Here is an 18442-nt window from a genome sequence, read left to right as displayed (position 1 = left end):
CCCCACAGAGAGAGCTCGGCTCAGGCGCTCACATGCTGAGTCTTGCCCCGTGAGCCATGCTCAGTTTGAGTCTCTCCCACGCAGCACAGGTTCTTTCTCAGCATGAAACCCACATGCGCTCTCTCTCGTGTTCCCAGGGCCACACTCGGGGCCACTCTGACCGCGGTCTCTCTCACACTCACGGCCTCTCACCATCTCCTCTCTCCGTCTCTCGCACACTCATGGGAGTCATGCTCACGCCCAGGGTCTCTCTCACACACAGCGTCACCTTCACACTGCGTCTCGCACACTCAGAGTCACCCTCAGACCAACTCTCTCTCTTTCCAACAAACACACACACGCCGCGTCTTCCTCACACACTCAGTCCTTACACTTCTGCAATTCCCCTCACGCTCAAGGTCCCGCTCACACGCACGGCTTTCCCCTCAGGAGGGAGCGAGCTCACGCGCAGCGTCTCTCACGTGCCCGCGGCCTGCGTGGCCCGCGCGGGGTTCCCGGGACTGCATCCCGCACGCGGCGCCGGCGCGGCCCGGGCCTGGCTCCCCGGGCCCCGCTCCCCTCGCCCGGCCCCCTAGCCCCCTGCCGCGCTCTTCCAGCCCCGCTCCCCCGGCGCGCCCGCCCGCGGCCCGTTACCTCGCGGTGGCCCGGCGCCTCCAGGATGCTCGGTCGTACTGCCACCGCCCCCGCCGCGACCGCTCAGGCCCCGCCCCCGCCACGTCACCCGCAGCCGGATCGCGATAGCGCGCGCCGCGTCGGGACAGAGCGCGCGGCTCAGCGCGGGCCTCGCGGGCGGCGGCGCTTCCGGCCAGCAGGAGGCCGCAGCTGCTTCAGAGATTCAGCGGGCTGCGCTTCGGCGCCCGTCGGTGCGGTCCCGGCTCCCGTGACCCGGGCCCAGCCATGCTCGCCGACTGGATGTCCGCTCCCCGACTCAAGGGACTCTCTGGGCCACTGAGAGGACGCATCCGCGGGGGAACTCTAAATGACCCCACACGCGTTTCCTCTGTAGTTCTTGGCCTGGGCCACACTCCCGGTTGTGGGGGGGGGGGGGTACCCCATACAGCTCACACGAGGAACTCTGAAGAGCCTCCATACTTTGTTCGCCGCCAACACTGCTACTAGAGACCCTGGGGAGACACAGACCCAGGACGCAACTTCCGACTACCGCGCATTTTTTATAGTCCCCACAGACACATAGACACCGCCGGGCTTCCAGAGTAAACCCCAGGCCTCCCTGGGGCCCAGGCGTGAGGATCGTTTTCAGTCTTCATCCTGCCTGACTCGTTTTGGAACTGCATCTTCCTTTCTTCCTCTCTCTGGTTCCTCCTCCTCTGTCTTCTTCTAGGGATCCTTTTCCTCTGGTAGCTCCGGGGCTGTGTTTAGGGCCTCCTGTTCTCACGGAAAGCTGAGCTTAGCCCGTAACTTCCACACCTCAAGCCATGATTCTCTTCTAGGCCATAGAGGCATTTCCCCCAGACACATGTTCACAACTGCACATCCTCTCCTTTCAGACTGACTACACAAAAAACCTCCCCACCAGGCAGTGACCCTGCAGAAGATGACCCTTCCTGGCCCCTAGGCCCTCCATCTCATGATTTTCTTCTCCCAGCCAGAAGAGCCTTCCAATTCCTATCTGTCTCTAATCCATTCCCCACAGAGTAAGCTGTGCTCCTAAAATAGAGATTGGAATGATTTCATATCTAAATGCCTAAAAGCCCTTCCATCTCCTCCCTATAGACCTGAAATGATGATCCTTGAAAAGCTTTCACTGGTGCTGCCCTCCTTGCGCTCGCTGCTTGGATTATTTTCCCTAAATGTGAATGAGAGTACAGGCATAACATGTCTTATTGCTCTTCGCTTTATTGTGATTTGCAGATATTGCATCTTTTACAATTAGAAAGTTTTTGGCAACCCGATTTTGTCAAATGATGGTTAGCATTCTTTGGCAATCAAGTATTTTTAACGTAAGGTATGTACATTTTTTTAGACATAATGCTACTGCACACTTAATAGGCTATAGTGTAAACAGCTTTTAGATGCACCAGAAAAAAAAATTCATGTGACTCATTTTACTGCGATACTCACTATTGCAGTTGTCTGGAAATGAACTTGCAGTATGTCTGAGGTATGTCTGCTTGTATATATTTGGAATCATTAGAGTCTGACCCTTTGCCCCCCGGATCAGTCCCTCCTGCCTCCCTGGCCTGGAGAGGAAGGGCTCTGGATACTTGTGTCACTCAATGGCAGCCAGTCCACTTGTCCTTGTATCAGCAACATACATGACCTGCAAAGTCCCAAAACCTCGGGCTTCACTGTCTCACACCCTGCCAGCATCCTGCCACCTGAAAGCTATTATGAACCAAGTGCTGCATCAGATGTTCTGTAACACCATCAGTGTTCCTCAGGACTACCGTGGAAGGGACATTTATTCATACCCATTCTTCAAATGAACTGAGGCTCAGGGAGTCAGACTACTTAGCTAGAGCTGGTAAAGCTCATATTTGAACCCGTCTGCCAGTCCTGAAGTGTGCTCTGACTCCATATCCTTTCTCTGCAGCTGTGAAACCGAGGGTAGAAGTGGGGTTGAAATAGGCCAGGGGTGAAGATGGCTATAAGGCAGTGAGTATCAGATAAGATGTCAGGGCATAGCTAACAGGCTGGGCAGGACCTGAGGGTAAGGCCAGAGATGCAGCTGGATTTCTAGACATCCAGCTGTATTTCTATTTCTAGAAATACATCCAATGTACTTCTAGACATCTTAACCCTCAGAGCAACACATTTTTCCAGGTTGGGCCAGTAACTGGTGTAGTGAGAGGGTTCAGATCGCCCTCTACTGGCCCAGGATGTATTGATGCCTAAAACCTAGGCTAGCCAGGCTCCTACTGAAGAAGGCAGGAATTGGGGTTCCCACCACTCACACTGGCCCTCAGCTCTGCACAACAGAATTCAGGCCTGAATCCCATCCCTATGCATGTTTTCCTGTCTCAGACACTCTGTTCCTCTGTCCTTATCCATCTCCGTTTGCTCCCCAGTCTCTCAGTCCCTGTCTCTGCCCATCTTGGTCTCTCCCCCTTCCTCAGTCTTACCCTGTCCCCAAAGATGGACAGATGGTGGGCAGATGACCTTATGAAGCTAAGTAGGAGGGTGGCATCCTAAAAAATTCCAAGGATGCTGAGACCTGTAAGTTGAGGGTGGGTAAAGGCTGGGAAGGGGAGTCCAGCCAGAGTGACTGGCAGAATTGCCCTTGGCTGCCAGCTCTCAGGTGGCATTTGGGGTCTGTTGACCAGATAGGTGCAGGGAGAGGACAGGAGATTCTCTCCAACAGGAATGTTTCACGTCCTGGTTCTCAGTCCCAGGATGGGAACTAGATGCCCGGAGAGAGGGCAGGAGGATAAAGCCCAAAGAGGAGCACAGGAGCCACAGTTTGGTGCTGTGAGACCGCATCAAGGCTCCACAAAAGGTCAGGGTCTAACCCCCTGATTACCTGCCTCTCTAGCCCCCTCACCTTCCACTACCTCCCTCCTCTCATGCTCAGAGCAGAGGCTAGGCCAGGGCATTTTACAGCATCCAGAATACTTTTATTGCCAGAATCGAGGTACAGCCTGCTCAGACTCCCATACAGGGCCCCCCACTCAGGAACAAAGGGAAAAACTGATGCTAGGTATGAATGTGACAGAGAAAATCCCACTTCACAGAAACCTTGTAGGAGCGAAGCACAGTCCAGCCTGACTGTGGCTTTAGGGCCCCACCCTAGAGGCCAGACCCAAGTCTTGGCCGTCGCCCACTTGGAGACCACCAAGGCAGATCCTGATCCTCCATCCCTCCTGTCACAGGGAGAGTCATGCAGCGCCTCTGGAGCAGGAAGAAAACCCCCAGGGGTCCCTCAAGGCACCTGGCTTTCTCAGGGGCCCACTCAAGTTTCTGGGCTTGTCCCTGCTGACTAAACAGCACTGAGCTACCTGCTGGAGATAGGTGCTGGGCAGAGTGGGCAAGAGTCCCACCTCCTCTCAGTCCTGTGCCAGCCTATGTGGGTGCTACAGAGACCCTAGGGCAGGGCAGCTAGCTATGTGGCAGGTTAGCAAGAGGGCAGCTCTGGGCGGCTCTGATTGGCCTTGGCTGCTTCCTTGAGTTCTGTTTCTTCATGAGTACCTAAAGGGCAAGGCACCAGGCCCGCTCTCATCCTTGACCCACAGCCCCAGGGTGAAGGGAGATAGCATCAATACTGTGTGCACAGCCCAACCATGGAGATCAGGGCTCCTGGGACCCCGTCCCCAGCCCTGAGCTAGGCTGTTCTTAGAGGTAAGAGAGGTAGGAGTTAATGCCCCAGGCCCTGGGAACACTCAAGGAACACTGGGAACACATGGAGAAGACAACAACCCACCCCTGCCTGCAGGGGGAACTGGGCAGCTCCCAGAAAGCCACAGTTGGAGTGAGCGAGCAGTTAGGCCACAGGCAATCCAGCAGCTCCAGCCACTCATGGCCAGTAGCAGGCCAACGTGTGGCCAGTGTGTGAGAAGGTGCACCCTAGGGACATGGAGCCCATCCTAGGGACCACAGGCCAGTAAGATCCCTCATCAAAAGGCTGAGGAGTCAGGGCCTGGTGGGCGAGTGTGAAAAGGCCACGGGGGTAGGAAGAACACACGGTCCCAGCACTGGCGAGTGGGGCCAGGTGCCAGTCAGTCCCCCTATGGAGCTATCCTGAGGTCACAATTCCACCAGCAGTAGCACTCTTGCCATCAAGGGTCCCTCAAGTAAGTCCAGACTATGTCTTCCTCGATTCCAGAGAGGAAGGATAAAAAAACACCATTTCCCCATTTCACAACCCAAGATCTAGGAGTTTAGATGATCAGTCACAAACCACTAAACTTGTGGGCCATGGGAGAAGAAGCCAGAATCAGCAGCGGCGGCTGGGTCACCCCATGGCCCTGCCCACCACGGCCATCAGGGCCCAAGAAGCACACGTTTCAGGTAGGCCAGGGTAGTGGTGTTGGCCAGCATAGCGATGTGCTCATTGCCTGGCAGTGCCTGCAATGACACTTCTTGCTTCTGGAGGCCGCGCCAGGTATGGCAGTGCAGGGCACTCTGCAAGTTCACAGTGCCATCACCGGTGCCATAGTGGATTTTTGGGTCATGGTCTGGGAAGCTCTCGTAGTCAAAGGACTCTGGCGTGGGGACCCCCGTGCCGTAGAGGCAGTGCAGTCGCACGCCAGGAGGCACTGTGGCCTCAACCAGCCCCTCCGTGTCCTGCCGCATGGACCAGCCATCTTTGAAGCCGATGTCCTGGAAGAACTGGCGGTAGTCCTGCAGCGTGTAGTTGGCCTTAGGTGTGCGCACGAAGACTTTCTGCGGTGACCAGGTATAGCTGTAGGGCAGCAGCCAAGTGGTGGAGACGGCAGACCGCTGCTGTGCCCGGATCTTCAGGGACCTGATGACCGGGATCCGGTTGTTGTCTCCTGTGGGGTTAGGTCAGTCTTTGCTAAGGAATGCCAACTAGCTGGGCAGAGTGCTAACCGCCAGGCCCCCTGCCAGCCCCCAGCCAGTGCCCAGCCAGCACTCCACCATTGCTACACTGTGAACATCATTGACAACTCCCCTATTTCCCTGTATTTTTGCTCCACCTGGGAAGCACATGACCAAGACTCGTTCCTTTCCTTCTGCATTTTGTCACTAAGGGTTCAAGAGCACACACCCATGGGGTGATTTGTGGTTAAAAACAATACCTTCCTCAGAGTACTTATCACCTGGCCAGTATGCACTGACCCTGTCGAAGGTGAATCAGCAGGCTGGCAGCCCAGAGACCCATTCTTCTGAATCTTTTATCACATGGAGCTTTATAAACCTTTTTCCCTTCCTATGCTCAGACCTACAGCCAAGCCAGCCCTGGTCTCATCCATCCATCTACCTGGCATGTGGGCACCCGGGCCTGCAGGAGACAGGGCAGGAGGGGAGGCCGCAGACAGAGAAATGACAACAACACAAACACATCACCAGCCAGTGAGATCTCCAGAGGAGAAGCAGGAAACATGGACCCCGTGTCCTACTCAGAATCCAGGGCCACCCATCACCCCCTCTCTGACGGCAGACCTTCAGTTCTGCCTGACAGGGCCTGGTTCCAGGACCCCTCAGGAAAGGGAATCCCTAGCTATGGGTCCATGACTGCCACCCTTCCTGCCCCACCCCCACTCCCAGACTGCCAAGGCCTGCCTGACAGCAGTTTCCCAGAGTCTGAAGCAAAGCTCTAAGGGGGCTCATGGGGAAGCTCTGAAAGGGCCAGCTCTGAATTCCCCTATAGCAACTTGTCTCAAACTCAGAGGATGCCCACATCTGTCCTTTCAGGTCCAGGCTGGACAGAGTAGACAGTGTGATGAGTCCTTACTATAAATGGATCCACTGTCCAACTAATTCAGGGTCACTACGGACAGAAGCCTGATCACAGTGATCACGTGACCAACAGGCAGGTCAGGCAGTGCTGGTCACTTGAGGAAGAACGCTCATCAGATGCTTGGCCCAGCCCCTGGCTCACGGCTCCCACAGTCAGGGGCCACGGGGCTCACGTCCAGTCCTAGCAGAGGGAGGAAAGCCCTCTGGCTCCAGCTGCCAGGTTCTAACAGTTGTGAAAAGGCAGGTGGATTGGAAAGGAACAGGGAAGGAGGTGGTTTTCCCAACTGCCAAGCAAGCGGGCCCGGATAAATCTGCACCTGCTTCCTCTTTGTGTTGCCCACAGAGGCTGCCTGCGGCTGCAGAGGGAGGTGTAACTCATAAACAGGAAGCCGAAGCCCAGCCTTTCTTCTCTGGGGTGAAGGTGGGGATGAAGAAATGAGGAGGGGGGTCAAAGAGAGGGAGAAGTCTCCTGCAGAGAACTTTTTTTTTTAATTTTTTATTGTTTGGCAGTGACATCTTAGTTTCCTGACAGGGATTGAACCTGCACCCCCTGCAGTGGAAGCACAGTCTTAACCACTGGACCATCAGGGAAGTCCCTCCTCCAGAAAATTCTGGATCAAACCAAGTTAGACCAGCCAGGCCCACACAGTGTGTGTGTGTGTGTGTGTCTGTGTGTCTGTGTATGTGTACATGTGTGCCCTATATGACCAACAGTTATGTCCCTCTACATACATGCTGCAAGCAACTTACACAGATAACAAAAGTCATCGACTAGAGAGGTGAATTTAGAGGTAGTGTTATATTCTCTTTTAGAAAGAGATATCTGGAAAAGAATACCACTCTGGAGAGGGAAGGCTCTGGACCCAAGAGAAGAGACATGAGGGTGGCCCAGGAAGACACGAGAGAGGGAAAGAGACTGTGTCACCCCCAGCACCAGCCCTCCTGACGCTGGGCCAGGTGGGATCTTACCTGAGGCCAGGACACGCAGGGTCTTGGGCACGCCCCCCCAGGGCGGACCCAGTGCTACGAAGGCACGGATGTACTTGTCCTTCCAGTCCTGTGGCTGATACTGCAGAAAGTAGAGCATGTACATGTTGCCCATACTGTGGGCTACCAGCACCACAGGGCCCCCGTACAGCTGGTACATCTCCTCGATCATCTTGCGGAGGGCCAGGAAGTAGGGCCTGTTTTCATCTGCAGGCCAAAGCCAGGCGGGGGTTAGGCAGGAAGGGTCCTTGGGCCTGAACCACCGACCATGTCTCAGGCCAGACCCAGGACTACACGGGTGGGGAGAGTGTGAAAATTCCAAGGGGAGGGGGTCTGGTTTCCCCTCAATTTCCACAAAGGGAGCAAACAGAGGAGCTCCTTTCCTCTTCCTCTGCCTCATTTGCTATTTCCAGGGCTCAGAGGCCCGGAAATCTTGGGCCGAGGGTCGGGGAAAGACAGAACAGGGTGACCAGGGATGGGAGCAGTGACGGCTGGGCTGGATGCCAGAGACTCGGGCGTAAGGGAAGGCCCAGAGCCTGTGGTGGCTGTGATCTCCTCCTTCCCACCTCCCATGGCCTCTGGGAGGAAACCAGAGCAGCCACTTACTTGGAGCTCGGCGCCAGTCATAGGGGGCCCCCCGGACATCCTTGCCTCGTTCGTAGCCCCAGCTCACAAGGCTTTCCACCATGGTATGTAAATAGGAACCTATAGGCAGAAATGCTTAGGTTTAGACAGAGTACAGCCACTGTCAGCCAGCCATACCACGCCTACCAAGGAGATTGTGACATCTACAGCCAGGAGATCCCCAGGAGAGCGCTCTACAGCTCTGTGCCCACATGGATCAGAGATGGTTCACAAGCCACCTCTTCAAACCAGCAGGGTTCCTCCCACTCTAGGAATCCCTCAGAATCTCCATCTCCATTCCCTAGGGGGCATGAGGAAGGGCTACATACCCACACTGCTTTTGCTGGGGTCCAGGAACTCCATTGAGAAGGTGTCCCCAAAGCCAGGGACACGCACATCCACACCTTCGGGAAACTGGGTGGTGTGGGACGTTTGATTGTAGATCAGCCTGCCAGGAAGGGATACTGAACCAGTGACCCAGAGGCAACACCAAAGTTGACATGTCCCAATACTGTCCTGGGGCCTGAGCCATATTCCCTTCCCATCCTCAAGTCTGGTCAGATGTATAGAGACCAAAAAGTAACAAAGCAAGTTTGTAAAGCATAGATCCAAGTTGTTGTTGTTGTTTAGTTGCTAAATCATGTCTGACTCTTTTGCAGCCCCATAGACTGTAGCCTGCCATGCTCCTCTGTCCATGGAATTTTTCAGGCAAGAATACTGGAGTAGGTTGCCATTTCCTTCTCCAGGGGATCTTCTTGACCCACGGATTGAACCTGCGTCTCCTGCATTGGCAGGCAGATTCTTTACCACTGAGCCACCAGGGAAGCCCACAGATCTGAGTAAGCCCATCTAAATGAGGACCCCATCAAGGCTCACTCCAGAGACTGGCTCCAGAACCCATCGGGGAATATTCCCTTCTCCTCAATGTCACCCACATGAGAATGCACATTTTAGATCTTGTGGGGAGAGAGACCTGGCTGCCAGGCCTGGCTCTGCAATGAACATCACACTTTACCCCAAAACTCAAGCAGCCTAACTTTGCAGGCTCCCACCACTTCCTCTCCATGGATTCAGTTCCCACCATCCACCCTAACATGACCCAGGGCAAAGCAGATGATGAATGCAACATACAAAGAAACCTGACAGAGAAACCCTGAACACCAGTGGCTGCTGTGTGAGCTGGTGGGCAAGGCCTGGAGAAATGATGGGGCCAGGGTGGTAGGAGACAGGAGGAGAGCCTTGTGCCAGGTCAGGACCTCTGCTCTAGCCTCCCCTGATAATAAGAAGGCAAAGGTGCCCGAAGAAACACAGGTTAGACCTGCAGTCCCCAGAAGTCCTGAGTCCCACCCACCCTTAGGGATCAGCCACAGAAAGCTGATAAGTACCCAACACTGGCCCAAATAAAAGTCCTGGGACCCACTCTCTCTAGGGTGATCTGGAGATGATCCCAATGGCCACTCAACAAAGTTCTAGAAGGCCAAAGCACATCTGGTCTGGATGCAAGTCCCAACAGGTCAGGGGCCCAAGAAAGGTAGACAAGCCCCTCTCAGGGTGAGTCTGCCCCTCCTGCTGGCATTACCTGAGACCATTACGTCTCCACCACAAAAATAGAAATGCAGATCAACATCCTAGAAATAGCCCTGATCACACAAGGAGGAGGAAAGAGTCAAGAAAGCTGGTGAAATAAACAACAGGGAAAGGCAGGACACCCAGAGAACTGGCTGGAACCAGGCAGTGTGCCTCCGAGGAAAACATTTTAATTTGTAAGATTCCACTCAGTTCAAATACTTACTGAACACCAATTATGTTTCAGGTTCTACAGCTTTAAAGATAAAAGAGACACAGTCCCTGCCTTCAGGGAGCTCAGTGTGCTCAGAATATGCTCAGGAACCCTGAGCTCAGAGATACACAACTCTGGGTTGAATTCCAGTTTGCCATTTATTAGCTGAGTAACCCCAAACAATTTTGTAACCATTTTGAGCTTCCAGATTTCCTCATCTGTAACACAAGTTACAGCACTATTTCATAGGGTTGCTGTAAGACTCAATGAAAAAAAGTGGAGGAGGTGTTCCCTGGTGGTCTAGCAGCTAGGACTTAGCACTTTTACAGCTGGGGTCTGGGTTCAATCCATGATTGGGGAAATGAGATCACGCAAGCCACACAATGCGACCAGAAAAAAAGAAAGAAAGAAGAAAATACGTAAAATATATAGTGTCTATGTTCAATAATGAGTAATTCTCATCAATGACTATCTTATAATGGGAGAAACAGCCTAGAAAACTACGTTTGGCAGGCCAGGAATGCAAGTTAGAAGAGGCAGAAAGAGAGATTAAGAGCTCTGAGGGGTGGCAGGGAGACTTCACAAAGGAATCAGTCTCGGGGAGAGGGATGGTGGAGATTTGTTTGTTTGGCTGCACCACGTGGCATGTGAAATCTAGTTCTCTGACCACAGATCAAACCTGAGCCCCCTGCGCTGGAAGTGCAGAGTCTTAACTACTGGACCACCAGGGAAGTCCCAGGCTTGGGTTTTAAAGAGTGAATGGGAGAGAGTTGATCAGGCAAAGGGTGGAGAGAGAGATTCCAGAGTGAAAGAGCAAGTGGAAAGGAATCCCAGGAAAAACAAGCAGCTGGAGAAGCAGGCGTGACCAAGGCAGAGGCAAGGGAAGGGGTGGGGGTGGGGGGGTGAAGCAAGGCTGTGAATAGCAACTGGGGCCTAGAAACCACAAACAGGGCAAGAAGCACTGGAGAAGGGAAGGGGAGAAAGTTCTGGCTGGGAGGGCACAGAGGCAGTGCAGACCAGATTGGGGAAGGGAGAAAGGTCAGTGACCTGGAGGTCCCTTGAAGCACAGATGAGCTAGAAACAGGCTCTGGAGGCCTCTCTGGACTAGGTCAGGGAGCAGCACCCTGCTGTGCCCCAGCCCTCACCGGACATTGTCGATCCAACAGTCAATGATGACGGGCAGCAGCAGCTCCAGGTTCAGCCACAGTGTGAAGTAGTGATCCGTCCTCTTGGAGCAGACGTAGTGCACGACGGACGGCTTGTCCAGCTTTGCCTCCAGCTGGTTGCCCATGTCACCGGGCACTGCGGGAGGACACAGAGCATGAATGAGGCCCTGGCCCTGGCTGGATACCCAGCGGCCTTCTCCCCACAGCTGTCCCAGGCTGCAGAGCAGGTGACACTCAGCAGGGCCCTGTGGGGCTCCTGGACACAAAAGCCTTTCTGTGTCCACCATTTCTTTGGTTATGGGAAATAGGCTTCTTTCCGCCTCATGACTTCCCTGAGTTCCAAGGGGCAGATTCAAGCAGTAGTTAATTAGCAAAGGGAGGGGATGGGAGACCTGGGAGAAAAGTTAGTCAGAAGACAACCGTGCAGCCTTGGGGCAAGGCGCACACACAATATAGCTTTGAGCTATTTTTCAGATTTCAAAACCCCCTCCAGGTAGAAGTTAACATGGTATGGATGGTATGCTGCCCACAGCAGAAGTGACAAGCACATTCAAGGGATTAGATCTGTTAGAGTGCCTGAAGAACTATGGACAGAGGTTAGTGACATTGTATAGGAGGCAGTGATCAAGAGCACCTCCAAGAAAAAGAAATGCAAAAAGGCAAAATGGTTGTCTGAGGAGGCCTTACAAAAGGCTGAGAAAGGAAAAGACTTGAAAGGTAAAAAAAAAAAAAAAAAAAGGAAAGATATACCCATCCGACTGCTGCTGCTGCTGCTGCTAAGTTGCTTCAGTTGTGTTCGACTCTGTGCAACCCCATAGACGGCAGCCCACCAGGCTCCGCCGTCCCTGGGATTCTCCAGGCAAGAATACGGGAGCGGAGCAGGTTGCCATTTCCTTCTCCAACGCATGAAAGTGAAAAGTGAAAGTGAAGTCGCTCAGTCGTGCCCAACTCTTCGCGACCCCATGGACTGCAGCCTACCAGGCTCCTCCATCCATGGGATTTTCCAGGCAAGAGTACTGGAGTGGGTTGCCATTGCCTTCTCCGACCCATCTGACTGCAGAGTTCCAAAGAATAGCAAGGAGAGATAAGAAAGCCTTCCTCAGTGATCAATGCAAAGAAATAGAGGAAAATAATAGAATGGGAAAGACTAGAAGCACAAGTTGGAATTAAGATTACTGGGAGAAATATCAATAACCTCAGATACGCAGATGACACCACCTTTATGGCAGAAAGTGAAGAGGAATTCAAAAGCCTCTTGATGAAAGTGAAAGAGGAGAGTGAAAAAGCTGGCTTAACTCTCAACATTCAGAAAACTAAGATCATGGCATCTGGTCCCATCACCTTATGGCAGATAGATAGGGAAACAATGGAAACAGTGACAGACTTTCTTTTCTTGGGCTCCAGAATCACTGCAGATGGTGACTGCAGCCATGAAATTAAAAGACACTTGCTCCTTGGAAGAAAAGTTAGGACCAACCTAGACAGCATATTCAAAAGCAGAGACATTACTTTGCCAACAAAGGTCCGTCCAGTCTTTCTGAAGAACCGACAAGATGACGGAAGTGGAACAGAAGAGGAAGCGGAGGTTCTGCAAGTTCACCTACTGCGGTGGCGTGGACCTCAACCAGCTGCTGGACATGGCCTATGAGCAGCTGATGTAGCTATACAGTGTGTGCCAGCAGCGGGAGCTAAACCGCGGTAAGCGGAGGAAGCAGCACTGCTGCTGAAGCGGCTACTCAAGGCCAAGAAGGATGCACCGCCCATGGAGAACCTCCAGGTGGTGAAGACACACCTGCCACATAATCATCCTGCCTGAGATGGTGGGCGTCTACAACTGCAAGACCTTCAACCAGGTGGAAATCAAGCCTGAGATGATCAGCCACTACTTAGGAGAGTTTTCCATCACCTACAAGCCCGTGAAGCACGGCCAGCCTGGTATCGGGGCTACCCATTCCTCCCACTTCATCCCTCTCAAGTAAAGTAACCTGCTGGCCAATAATAGCAACACCTGCTGCTGCTGCTGCTAAGTCGTTTCAGTTGTGTCCAACTCTGTGCGGGCCCCAGAGATGGCAGCTCACCAGGCACCCCCGTCCCTGGGACTTTCCAGGCAAGAACACTGGAGTGGGTTGCCATTTCCTTCTCCAATGCATGAAAGTGAAAAGGGAAAGTGAAGTCGCTCAGTCGTGTCCGACTCCTAGCGACCCCATGGAGTGCAGCATACCAGGTGCCTCCGTCCATGGGATTTTCCAGGCAAGAGTACTGGAGTGGGTTGCTGCTGCCTTCTCCAAGAAAGGCAAAGACTTCTCTAAAAAAAAAAAAAGGTTTGTCTAGTCAAAGCTATAGTTTTTCCAATAGTCATGTATGGATGTGAGAGTTGGACTATAAAGAAAGCTGAGCACAGAAGAATTGATGCTTTTGAACTGTGGTATTGGAGAAGACTCTTGAGATTCCCTTGGACTGCACGGAAATCCAACCAGTCCACCCTAAAGGAAATCAGTCCTGAATATTCATTGGAAGGACTGATGCTGAAGCTGAAACTCCAATACATTGGCCACCTGATGGGAAGAACTGACTCTTGGAAAAGACTCTGATGCTGGGCAAGATCGAAGGCAGGAGGAGAAGGGGATGACAGAGGATGAGATGGTTGGATGTCATCACAGACTCCATGGACATGAGTTTGAGCAAGCTCCGGGAGTTGGTGACGGACAGGGAAGCCTGGGTGCTGCAGTCCATGGGGTCGCAAAGAGTCAGACACGGCTGAGCGACGGAACTGAACTGAACTGATGCTGTCCACAAGCATGTAGATGCCCACAGACTGGCTGGAACCAGAAGGTTGATGATCCTCCTTATCTCACCACCAGCCCATCAGAAGAATATCTAGAAGAATGTTCACAAGCTGATTACACTCTCTTTGAATCTTAACTATAAAACTTATCACCCTCTCCAAGTTGGGACACACAGTTTTGAGGGCATGAGCCCACTGTGGCCCCCTTTGCCTGGCAAAGCAATAAAGCTATTCTTTTCTACTTCACCCAAACTTCTGTCTCCGAGATCTAATTCGCTGTCAGGGTACAGAGGCCAGCTACAGCTTCATAGGCAGGGTCTTATACTCTGAAAGAAGGATCAAGAAACAGGACAGTGCACATGGCCACTTAACCAGTCAAAGCTAAATCCAAAGAAGGCACTCTGGGACAGGCTTGTGGAAGGGGACTATGAACAAAAAAGGTTGAGAGAAGCTGGCACCGGCCAGACTACCAAGGTCCTCAGACCTTACTAAAGGTCAGAGCCCAGCTGCTAAATCCTGCTACAGATTCCCGAGGGCAACTCATCTGGGGACCCCAGCACCTTGGCACACCTGGACCCTGGGTTGGAAATGGCTCTCCAGAAGCTACATACGGTTCCAGCTACAGCCCCATGGGGATGGGTGTGGCCAGGCTCCACTGATGACTTTTCTCTACCTGTTCAGTCTATACAGAGTCCTGCATTACTGCTTTGCCAGGCAAAGGGGGCCATGGTAGGCTCATGCCCTCAAAACTGTGTGTCCCAACTTGAAGAGGGTGATAAGAAGTTTTATAGTAAAGGTTCAAAGAGACCGTGATCAGCTCATGGACATTCTTCTGATGGGTTGGTGGTGAGATAAGGGGGATCATCAACTTGCTGGTTCCAGCCAGTCTGCAGGTGTCTACTTGCTTGTGGGCAGCATGCTGCTGCTGCTGCTAAGTTGCTTCAGTCGTGTCCGACTCTGTGCGGCCCCAGAGACGGCAGCCCACCAGGCACCCCTGTCCCTGGGACTCTCCAGGCAAGAACACTGGAGTGGGTTGCCATTTCCTTCTCCAATGCATGAAAGTGAAAAGTGAAAGAGAAGTCACTCAGGCATGTCCGACTCTTAGCAACCCCATGGAGTGCAGCCTACCAGGCTCCTCCATCCATGGGATTTGCCAGGCAAGAGTACTGGAGTGGGTTGCCATTGCCTTCTCCGTGTGGGCAGCATACCGTCAACTTCTTGTGACACTCAAACCCACCCATCTCCATTCCTTCACCAACCCACCTTCAAGGCCCTTCTCTTTCCCAGTGACCTTTACCTTTTCTGCCAGTGACCTTTCAGACCTCAGTGCTCCCACATGTCACAAACATAGCCCCATGTAGGATCCATGATCACTAAGTGGACAACCAGTGTTTGGCTCTTGTGAGCATTCACTGGGCTCCAGCTGTGTACCCAGCTCTGCAGAGGACACGCCCTCCTTGGGCACTGACCTACAGTGTCCTCAGGGCAGCCACGGGAGGGAGGTATGGCACTGGCTCTTATCTCCCTTTGTGCTGTGGTACAGAAGTGGGGAGCATGACAGCCCCTAGATGACACGCCTGTGGACTAGACAGTGCAGTGGCGAAACCTTGGTCACTGTGTCCACCACAGAGGAAATATCTGAAAGAGGAAGTCACCAGATCTGCTCTGCCTGGATACACTTTGCCTTGGTCAGGGCATGTGGTCTCTAAAAGCGTCTCTTCCTAGAACTAGGGAAAGAGCCATCCCCATGCCTTTCACCTCAAGTAACACTGGAAGACGTGGAAATAGCTTGCTACAGTTCCATCCCACTGCCCAGGACCTTCTGTATCCCTCCTCTGGCCTCTACTTCCTCTACTACCAATTGGAGACCCACTCACGAAGACTGGTCACCCTTGGATGCTGATCCTCTGATGGCCAAGGTCAGCTCCCTGCTTTGTGCCCAGAAACAACTTGTCTGCTGCCCACCATGGGGTTTCCCAGGACTAATGTCAATAGCCTCATTCTCTGAGAAGCTAGGCAGGTTAGGATTCCAGTTGCTCTGTGTCTCTAGGTACACCCTGAGGCTCCTCTGCTGTGATGGAGGATAACTAAGAACTGAATGAATAAATGAGTCCATTTAGCACCAATCCAGGAGAAAGGGCCTAGGATCTGTCCAATCAGAGACCACATACTTCCCAACGCCACATTCTTCATACTCAGTACTCCATAGGTCCACACAATGCTCCTGGCAGGCCCCCAGGGTGATATCCAGGTGACCCAACCAGTCTCGAGCCCTGACCATCCACTATTACCCCCACTCCATTATAGACAGCCTGCACTGCTCAGCTTTCTCCCTCTGATACATAGTTCCCTCTGCCTGGAACTCTCCTGGCCTCGGCTCCAGCTGCGTACTCCAGGAAACCTTTCCTGACCCTTGATGTTATGGATGGATTCTCTGTGTTTGCCTAGCACAGACCTTACCTCTGGGGATCATCCTGCAAACTTACAGAAGGCAAGGACAAATATGCCCAAACTCCATGGTGAACCTGGGCCCACCATCCCCCAGGGAGCATGTCCTGGCCCAGAGTTCCTGGTGAAGGACCCCTGGGATCACAATGCCTGCCAACCCCAGCTCTTCATGGGAATGATGGCTTGAATGAGGCATCCAAAGCCCCCAAGACAGAGATCTCATCCCTGCCATACCCACCACAAGGAAATACTGCTGGCTTCTGTACAGCTCCCTGGGCTAGAAGCGAGGAGGAGATAAGACTGGGAGGTTGCCTAGCCCCAACACAGCACAGTCCAAGTAGGTCTGACAGGGGTAAGGGTGCCATACAACATCTGTTCATAGCAAGGGTCTCAACCCTTCCCTCCACCTGTATCCATCCTCAGATTCCCTTGGGCCTCCTCCCTCAGGCTCAAGGCCACATATTTGATAAGTTAGGGGAAAGCCCTGGCAGCAGGTTAGGAGAGTAATCCTTCTCCAAAGAGCTTATTTTCAGTAATGCCCCCTCTAAATGTGTCGGGCTGGAAGGGTGGAGGGAGACAGCCTACTAGCCAAGCCCAAGTCAACGCTGAAGCCTCTGGGGCCAACTTCGAGGGCACTCTACCGCCTACCCTCAGGAGTAGGGTAAAAAAGCCTCGGTCTTTCCAGCTAAAAAATGGGGATAAGCAGAGGCGAAGCTTGGAAATGAGACGACCCCGCGGACCGATGTATAAACACGCGATAACCCTCCCACTTAGCCCCACGTTCTACAGAGAAAGGTGACAAGAGTTTGACCACACCCGCGCCCACCATAGCGGGAAGTGGACGGACCGACCCAGGTGACAAGAGAGTCATACGCTCCCCCACCTCGTGCTTAGAGGAGATGCAGACAGCCCCGCCTGCACCCCATCCAGCCGGACGCACGAACCAACGGACCCACAACTGGACGCGCGCCTCACCCAGCACCACCGGTGGCCGACTTCCAGCCGGGAACGCCGGATCTGCGAGCATCAGGAGGAACAGGAGGCCACCCGTGAGCAGGGTGGAGTGGTAGAGGCAGAGGCAACCCATGGCAGGGATCTCAGCTCCGGGTCAGAGGGGCGGACTCAGCTCTCGAGTCTCGTGCCTAGGCCCGGCAGTCAGCGACGTTCTTAACCCCGCCGCTAGCAGCCTTCACAGCAGCCGGGCCAATCAGGGCCCGCCTCCTGCAAACGTCCAGCCAATAGGAACTAGCCGCTAGGGTAGTCCTTCCCAGTCGGAGCTCACCGCCCCGCCCCTACCCATCCCTGGCCAACTCTATTAACCGCGCTGCACGCCGAGCGCATCGATCGATAAAGGCTCGGCCCTGCTTTCGCGCACGCTCTCAGCGGTTCTCACCCAACCCGCCTCTGCTGGGTACCCAGCCCAGCCCTCCGCATCTTAAGTCTGCGATGAGCAGTTCTTATCCCTGATTCCTGGCGCTCCCCTGATCTAGGATGCGCCGGGCCAAGTGGGAATTCAGGGTACAATACTCAGTAGCTCGCTGCTGCTGAGCTACCCGGGCCAAGCCTGAGGAAGAGGATAAGTGAACCTCGGGCTGTTCTTGAGCCGGAGGAAACTGACCAAGACCTTTGTTCAACTCCCAAAGCGATTCTTGGCACCATTCCCCGAGAGCACCTGAGTTCAGGCAACATTGACCCAAGGACCCACCTGCCATCTGCCTGGGGTAAGGCCAGGTCAGCGTGTTTCGCTTCCCAGTGAGAGTTCAGCCCGCCTGTTTCTGGTTCTGGAGTGTGGAATCACCCTCTCACCCCCATCCCTGGCCAGTTTGTTCGCCGGGTTAAGAGTGGGCTTGAACCTCAACCCTGCGCCTGCCCAAAGGCGAGTTCCCCTGATGTTCCTCCACCATTGTCACCCCACGCAAACCGGGCATCCAGAGAGGACACAGGTTCTCTATGCATGGAATGGTGGGGGTGGGGGTGGGGGGTGGCAGGGACAGGTAGCAAATAGAGTGGGCAAAGGTTTGACAGCCAGTAATATTCTGGGACCCGGCATTACTTTGGAATAGAGAACCAGCATGTTTGGAGAGGAGCTCTTGACCCTTCACACATCCCTTTCTTGAGAGCCAGTCAACACCCTGGTCATCCCTGGCTGATTCTGAGACCTCTTCCTGCCCCTTCCTCCCTCCTTCTCTCCCTCCCTTTCTTTCTCTTAGTCAGTGGCTGATAGTTTCTAACCTCCTGGAGTGACCCTCAATGAATCTACTCACCACCTTGGCC

At 53.6% G+C, this 18442-nt stretch overlaps 1 protein-coding gene and 1 pseudogene across 2 annotated transcripts; one reads left to right on the top strand and one right to left on the bottom strand.

The window, feature by feature from the left end:
- Positions 1-1837: 1837 nt before the first annotated feature.
- PLA2G15 (phospholipase A2 group XV) lies at positions 1838-17368 on the bottom strand. 2 transcript variants are annotated; one of them, XM_025268930.3, is made up of 6 exons: positions 17144-17367; positions 10915-11071; positions 8319-8437; positions 7972-8070; positions 7348-7572; positions 1838-5450 (listed from the first exon to the last, which is right to left on the bottom strand). In XM_025268930.3, the coding sequence occupies exons 1-6, from the start codon at positions 17253-17255 to the stop codon at positions 4939-4941; spliced, it is 1224 nt and encodes a 407-aa protein (XP_025124715.3). In that variant the 5' UTR covers positions 17256-17367; the 3' UTR covers positions 1838-4938. The 2 variants fall into 2 exon arrangements, with proteins under 2 accessions (XP_025124715.3, XP_044788025.2); XM_044932090.2 differs by having other exon boundaries at positions 5118-5450; positions 7348-7447; positions 17144-17368.
- On the top strand, positions 12445-12914 carry LOC102408477 (annotated as a pseudogene).
- Positions 17369-18442: the final 1074 nt, after the last annotated feature.

Source organism: Bubalus bubalis, chromosome 18 (assembly GCF_019923935.1).
Source record: "Bubalus bubalis isolate 160015118507 breed Murrah chromosome 18, NDDB_SH_1, whole genome shotgun sequence".
In the NCBI taxonomy this organism is placed as follows: Eukaryota; Metazoa; Chordata; class Mammalia; order Artiodactyla; family Bovidae; genus Bubalus; species Bubalus bubalis.
Note: the sequence above shows the minus strand (reverse complement) of the source record. Positions and strands in the feature narration are given on the sequence as shown.

Excerpts from the sequence above, each read along its gene's own strand:
- PLA2G15 (XM_025268930.3), bottom strand. The coding sequence starts at position 17,255 with ATGGGTTGCCTCTGCCTCTACCACTCCACCCTGCTCACGGGTGGCCTC. Across the intron at positions 7,573-7,971 it reads TGACTGGCGCCGAGCTCCAA|ATGAAAACAGGCCCTACTTC; the intron begins GTAAGTGGCTGC and ends TTTGGCCTGCAG. Across the intron at positions 5,451-7,347 it reads CCTGCGTGTCCTGGCCTCAG|GAGACAACAACCGGATCCCG; the intron begins GTAAGATCCCAC and ends CTAACCCCACAG.